This window comes from Myotis lucifugus, unplaced genomic scaffold (assembly GCF_000147115.1).
Source record: "Myotis lucifugus unplaced genomic scaffold, Myoluc2.0 scaffold_350, whole genome shotgun sequence".
Taxonomy (NCBI): Eukaryota; Metazoa; Chordata; class Mammalia; order Chiroptera; family Vespertilionidae; genus Myotis; species Myotis lucifugus.
Genome location: NW_005871398.1, coordinates 410,105 through 418,040, shown reverse-complemented (window position 1 = coordinate 418,040; position 7,936 = coordinate 410,105). Strand labels below are relative to the sequence as shown.

At 37.3% G+C, this 7,936-nt stretch overlaps 1 protein-coding gene across 1 annotated transcript; it reads right to left on the bottom strand.

The window, feature by feature from the left end:
- Positions 1-1,123: 1,123 nt before the first annotated feature.
- Positions 1,124-2,074, bottom strand: LOC102426017 (olfactory receptor 10A7). The gene has a single exon (XM_006101295.1). It carries the CDS (start codon positions 2,072-2,074, stop codon positions 1,124-1,126), a length of 951 nt encoding a protein of 316 aa, XP_006101357.1.
- Between the last annotated feature and the right edge of the window lie 5,862 nt (positions 2,075-7,936).

The window sequence follows — 7,936 nt, the reverse complement described above, 5'->3', positions numbered from 1 at the left end:
CATATAAGTGGTGCTTTACCATAATGAAAATATGACTAGATATTTTTAAGAGGTTAAAATATTGGATTTCAAATTCATTAGGGCCTAAATTCAAACTCTTGTGGTCACCTCTCAACTCTTTGCCTTGTCAAGTTACTTAAACATTCTGATCATAATTTGTCTTTTATGAAAAATAAATGTATAATAAGATCTATCTCTTGAGTCATTACAAAGGTATTTTTTAAAGACAGTGCCTCCATAAAACATGTTGGTTACTATCATTACTCTATTGCTTTTCCTATAGTGTCAAGAAAATGTTTGTTGTTTAAATTCTAAGAAGTAAGAGCTGATGAATATAAACTAATAGCTGATTTAGCCAATCATCAAAGAGGCCTAGAATCATGTCACCAAACATTAATACTAAGGTAATTTTATTAATAACCTCAATTAAACAAGCAACCATATAAAGAATTTGCACCATGAATTCTTGCCAAATACAAAGCTTCACCTTTCAATATATCTTTTAAAAGTCACTTACAACACATTACATAATTGACCTTTGCACCATATTAGCTGCAAAATATATAGTGGTTTTGGTGGTTATTTTCATTTACCCTTCATAACTTTTTCCATCCTGATCTGTGCCCCAGAAGGCTGGCCTTTTTATAATTCATTCACAGACATTCTTGCCTTTTGTATCAGATTTGGTTTGATCAAGAATAGGCACTAGCAATAGATTTAAGAGAAAGTAGAATAAAGCTGGCATGCTTGTCTTCCTTTACTAATGAACAGAGCTCCTGGTAGATGGCTTTTTCTTATAATTTTAACATTATCCAGGTTCCACTTAAAACTCCTTCACCTTGCCCCTTGAGATCAAGAAATGGAATTTCCATCATATTAATTGTGTGACAATTATCTAAACCTGTCCCCCAATTTATAAATTGTCCCCTCATAAAGATTATCTCAATTATCCCAATTTGAGACTACCATCTATTTCTTTCTGGGACTCTGACTGGGCACGGTGATCCACCCATCATAGTGGCACTAACAAAATAACAGCAAATATTCCCCTCCTTTTAAGCTTTTGTTTATGGGTTCTGCTGCCCTTACTTTGTTTAGAAACAGCACTACACCATAAGATAACTCAAAACATATTTAACTTTCGCAAGACTTTTCTAGTGAATGTCCTCTTAACTGCCCCCTTCACTTCACTGTTCCTTAGGCTGTAGATGATGGGGTTTAACATAGGAGTGATGACAGTGTAGGACAATGACACTAATTTCTTGCTCTCCGGGGATTGGTTGGATTTGGGCCGTAGGTAGGTCAAGCTGGCTGTTCCATAGAAAAGGGATACCACAATAATATGTGATAAACAAGTGGAGAATGCCTTCTGGCGACCAGTCGCTGAGGGCATCCTTACGATGGTTGAGATAATACGGATGTAGGAGACCAAAATGAGGGAAAATGGAAGCATAATAAATAGTAGTGTGGAAGCAAGTGCTTGCATTTCATATATGGTTGTATCCTGAGTGACTAGTTTCAACACTGAGGGACCATCACAAAAGAAGTGGTCTATCGTGTTTGGCCCACAAAAAGGAAGGGCCATCATCCAAGCTGTCTGTAGCATAGAGACAGGAATACCAGACATCCAACAGCCTACAGCCATCCACAAGCATAAAGACCTATTCATTATGACTGAATAACGAAGAGGGTTACAGATGGCCACAAAGCGATCATAAGCCATCATAGAAAGGAGGAAACATTCAGAACTACCAAAGAAGAAGAAGAAGTACATCTGGGTACCACAGCCTACAAAAGAGATGATTTTCCTTGAGGACACCAGGTCTACCAGCATCTTCGGCATCATGACCAAGGTGAAACAGACTTCAAGAAGTGATAGGTTTCGAAGAAAGAAGTACATGGGTGTTCGAAGAGCAGGATCCACACTGGTAACTGTGACAATAAGGAAATTTCCCAAAAAAGTGACTGTGTAGATGACCAGGAACAAAACAAAGAGAGAAATTTGTATCTCAGGGTTGTTTGTAAAACCGAGAAGAATAAATTCAGTGACTCTGGTGTGATTTTCACAAATCATGTCTTAAACTAGTTTCTTTCTAAGAATCAAAGTATGTGCACCAAAAGATATGTAGATATAATTTCAAAAATATCAATAAAGTCTATACACATATGTCTGTTTTCAGTTGCCTTACCATTCTATTTCTTTGAAGCAGAGAGAATGTTTACAATGAGATAAAAATCACTGAAAAAGAAATACTTTGCATGAGTCCTACTAATTGCTTATCACCTACATGAGTTTTTCTCTCAACAGGGGTCATGGTCTACAGTGCATATTCTTCATCAGAGCCATGCTATTTTTCAGAATTAAGTAGAAAGAGTTAGAAAATAATCAAAATAGAATCATCTACTAATTTTATTATATTATTTTATTTTAAACTATTATATTAAAGATAAATCCAGGTTGCAAAAAGATAAATTATGGGATGGTTTGACTTTTCTAATGCTTGATTATATGAGTTAAAAGTTTTTATTGAATGGGTTATACTTAATACCATCATCCACTATATACATACATATATACATAAACATGCACACACATATATGTACATATGAGAGAAACAGTAAGTAAAGAGAAGCAAACAAGTAAACATATATAATGATTTTGGTGCTTTTTTTGTCTTCATTAGCCTGATAATTTATGGGATTTTTGATATTGTCTCTTGAACCATAATTTGACCATAAGTTACCCATTTCTTATTATGCATATGGTCACATCATTTGAGTTGGGGTTTTAAAAGAACAACTTTGAACAAATATGACCAAAAAAAGAGAAGTCTTCCTTCTAATACTCATCTCAATTTCCACCCATCAAAATAGTTCTGCTTCCCACTGTGTTGTGACTGTTAAATTAACATGTATTAGTTAGAGCCCAAGAGTGTAGGATGGTAAACCATGGTTCAACAAAAGACCACAAGAGAAACTGAGATAGAACTTATTATGCACAGGTCCTGGAGGAGCTACATGGAACACCTCAAGGGGCTAAACGGGGAAGTCAAGGCAGGGTGTGGGACAATAGCTGGGCCACATGCCTTTATTAAGGTCCCAGGGTAAGGTAATTTGGAGTTCCCTGGCTAAAGCTAGATTGTCAATTCTAAGCAAAAAGAGCAGTTTTTATATGCTCCCCAGGATTTAGATAAAGGGTACACAAGGGGAAGACCCTAGGAAGCAAGGGAGACCATTTTGCACAAGGGCAGTTGAGGAAGTCATGTCAGAAACTTAACATTTACAGGCTGTTATCTAGTGCATGTTCTCAAGGGAGGGGCTAATCTAAGTGCAAGTCCCCCTCATACCTGCCTGCAGGCCACTTGGCTACACAAAATGGATACCAAATCAGCATTATTATGCAGTAGTTTGCTGAACTCTCAACAGATTCAGTTATCTCAGCTGCATGGTCAGAAGTGGAGGCCAGTCAGTTTTTATTGTACACCCAGTAAAAATCCAGTCAAAAAGCACTAATTCAACTACTATAAACTCAAATACTAGACCTTATTTAAATTAATTTAAGTCAAAGTAGAATTATACAAATATTTTCTGTACAAGTCTTACTTAGCAATAGCATATCAAACATTAGCAATCACAGAAACCTATATGGAAAAAATAATTATTCATAATGCTACACTGTAGCTGAGGTGAATGATGTTTCATTTTTTCAAATGTGGGGGTTAGGTAAATATTGGATCAATGGATTATTTTATAATACATTTTTCAAATTTAATTCAGAAACTTTTATAGTCAAAATTATTTTTGAAATAGATTTACCCTATGAAAGTGAAAAATTAGCAACTCACAGCCTGTAGATCCATATTGAAACAAGTGACCCATATTTTAATCCTACTCTTAAAAATATGCTCTTGGGTAATATCTCACCTGTTTATTTTGTTTACTAGAAGTTCTCAAACCAATGTCCTCAATAGCAAAAGGACACTGGTGATCCCAAGTTATCATGTCTTTAGAAGTCTCCGACTCTAGGGTAACTGATGTTTTAGTGATTATGACCATTACCCTCTCACCACAATCGCAAAACCTGCTTCAGTACCATTCTCATCATCAGTAATAGCAACAACATTCTTATTCCTGGTATATTTAGCAAAACTTATAAAATGATTTGTATGCATTATCATGCCTACAAACACTTTACAACAATTCTAATCTTGTTATGGCTCTAAAAATAATCCATCATTTATCTTGAGGAAAAAAAAAGAATATGAGAGTTGATGAAGGTATCGAGAACATATTTCAGGCTAACAATTTTTAGTGTATCCCTAAAATGCTCCAACCACCACTGCTTCTCAGAGTTCTGATACTGATGTGGCATAAAGGCATGGCTGGTCGGTCCTTCCTGAAGTGACCAAGGTCTATAGTGCCGTCCATAGTCTTCAATGGGAAATATAATAAGGCTATCCAAGGAAATTGTCAGTTTCCTGATAACTAGTATTGCACATTTTCTACCTTGTCTGAGTACATTTAATTAAATAAAATTTGGTAAAACTAGAGGTTTATAGTGTCACAAATTATACCTCCAAATATCCTTCTCAGTCTTTCTATATCCTAAAAAAACCTACTGATTACTTTACATATATCCATATAAAAGAGAGGATTCATCAGCAATGATGTTGCAATAACTGCCACAGATTATACTGATGTGTTTTTTTAAAAAACTTTGCAGACTGTGGTTGAGTTGTATGAATACTACATAGCTCTAGATAATGTACAAATTTACACGTTGCATAGAATTTTAATAATTTAATGATATTTACTTAAGTCCTAATTTAGTTGGCTATGTCCTAATAAGGCCAAATAATTTTTTCCTTCCCATTAAACAGGTCAACTTCAACATTTTCTGAGAAAATAGACTTTACCTCTCATTCCAGCTAGCTTTATTGCAAGTATATGTTTTCTCATAAGTATGATTATGGGTCAATCCAATTACATCACCAGTATTTGGAATACAATGTGAAGTTAAGATCATCTCTAACTTTCTCTAATTGAAACATCACTCTAACAACCATAAATATAAGTTAGTGAAAATTGGAGAGCAAATAACACCAATATCTGAATTGAAAATACTCTACTAGTATATGTTTATAATCCAAAGCATTTCTTAAATTACAACTATTGTTTTTCTGATACACTTTTCTTCAGCAGTCTAATGTTTTCTAGAGAGATAAGAACCTCATAATTTTTTTATTTTAATAAAGCATAAATTTGATCCTTTTCCCATAATTAAACAAGTTTTCATATTTATTTTTTTTAAATTGTTCTTATTATACACAGTTGCACAGATAAGACTATTAAAAAAAAAACACAGAAAGAAATACTGGTATATGGATATATCTTACCAAATAAAACCCCATAATTCTTCCTTAATTAAAAGATTAATGATTTTTAAAAGATAAGTAATATTTTGTAAGAATTGTTCTTTGATCTATAGATTATCTCAAATCTTCAGAATTAAGCAAATGCCTTAGGCAGACTAATCTGCTTTGCCCTGATACTAAATGTTGATATATATTTAGTAATAATATTTAAAAGTGTGACTGGCCTTGGGGAAATGATCCCTGGGACATTAGAAGGAACTACTTGGTACTGTTAATTAGACAACTATTTTTATTTCATAAGGGAGAATATAAAATTTTAATGGAACTGTCTATATTTTCTTTAAGTCATAATGACTAAAATTCAATATGTGTTTCTCAATATTAGATATTTTGTGTAAGTCTATTGTGCACATGGGTCAAATCCCTTGGGATTACAACTATTAATAGGCCAAAACTTTGTGAGGAATATAGGTTTTAATTTTCTTTATAATTTTCTTTATAATTTGTGATATATATTTGTATCCAGTATTGATAAGAGAAATTTATACCATGCCCTTAAGACAAATGGTTTTGAATTTCATTTTTAATTAATTTATGATTTTTTATTATCTTAAAATATATGTTTTAAGAATAATATTTTTAAATTATTAAACATAAGTTAAACTGGTAACTGGCATGTGTTTTATTGTTGTCTTATACCTTAAATAGTTTGGCTATTGGTTTATTTTTACTATGAGAACATTGTAAACAGTACCAAGATACATATATTGTTCCATAGAAGCAGTATCTTATATTATCTGACATGATTCGTATTATAAACAAGTAAGCAATTTTTCTTTCTTTTTAAATCCCTGGAATTTTTTATAGTATAATAATTTTATAAATTAAATTTATAGGGGTGACATTGGTTAATATGATTATACTAGAGGCCCAGTGCATGAAGTTTATACATTGGGGGTGAGGGGAGTCCCTCCGCCCAGCCTGCACCCTCTTGCAGTCCGGGACCCCTTGGGGGATGTCCAACTGCTGGCTTAGGCCCACTCCCTGCGGGCAGTTGGACATCCCTCTTGCAGTCCAGGACCCCTGCTCCTTACTGCCCGCCTGCTCACTGCTCCTTACCACTATCGTGGAGGCAGGAGAGGCTCCTGCCATTGCCGCTGTGCTCCCCAGTGTGAGCCTGGCTTCTGGCTGAGCAGCGCTCCCCCTGTGGGAGTGCACTGACCACCAGGGGGCAGCTTCTGCATTAAGCGTTTGCCCCCGGTAGTCAGTGTGCATCATAGCGACCAGTCATTCTGGTTGTTCCACAGTAATGGTCACTTACATTTTTATTATATAGACTAGAGACACAGCGCATGAAATTGTGCACAGGTAGGGTCCCTAGGCCTAGCCTGCGATCAAGGCCATCTTCTGCCCACTCAGCAGTCCCAATCCCACCCTGTCACCTTCACCCAACCTGGTTCCTCTTTGGTCAGGAAATTAATCTGAGCCTGTGGGCCCAGGGGGAGGGACCAAGAGGTCTGCCTTCCGCCCACTCGCCAGTCCCTAGTCCCACCCTACCGCCTCCACTCACCTTGGTTCCGCATTGGCTGGGCAATCAATCTGAGCTTGTGGGCTGGAGTAGGGACCAAGAGGTGGTCAATGCACCTCATAGCGACTTGTTGATCAGTCATTCCAGTCATGCTGTTACGGTTGCTGGCCTTTTATTATATAGGACTAGTGGCCCAGTGCATGAAATTCGTGCATGGGGGAGGGTGTGTTCCTCAGCCTGGCCTGCACCCATTCCAATTTGGGACCCCTCGAAAAATGTCCTGCCAGTTTACAGGGATCGGGCCTAAACCAGCAGTCGGACATTCCTCTCGTAATCCGGGACTGCTGGCTCCTAACCGCTCACCTGCCTGCCTGCCTGTCTGATTGCCTCTAACCACTCTGCCTGCCAGCCTGCTCACCCCCAACTGCCCCCCCGCTGGCCTGCTCGCCCCTACCTTTCCTCCCCACTGTTCTGCTCATCCCAAACTGTCCCCCTGTTGGCCTGCTCACTCCAAACTGCCCCCCCACTGTCCTGATCACCTCCACCTGACCCCCACTGATGGCCTGCTTGCCCCCAACTGGCCCCCCTGCTGGTCTGCTTACCACCAACAGCCCCACCCCCCACCAGCCTGATCACCCACAACTGCCCTCCCCTCTTGGCCTCTAACTGCCACCATGGCTTTGTCCAGAAGAACATCTGGAAGGTTTCCTGGAAGGTCTCCCAGTCTAATTAGCATATTACCCTTTTATTAGTATAGATATATTTGTCTGTAAATATGATTATGATTGCAGATATGAGTAGGACCAGGTAAAATTTTATAGAATGGGCATTTTATTACAGATGGGTTGCCATGTATGCATTTTTTCTAAAGAAGAAAAATTACTTTAAAAAATGGTTCAGGAAGACTTTGAGAAATTTACAGTATCTGCTTTTTCTTCCCAGAAGTTGTCACTTTTATGCCAGAGTGAGAATTATTTGTATGCTTTGTATGTCAGCATTGGCCACTGTGACTGGGGGCACTTAGCTTGACTTG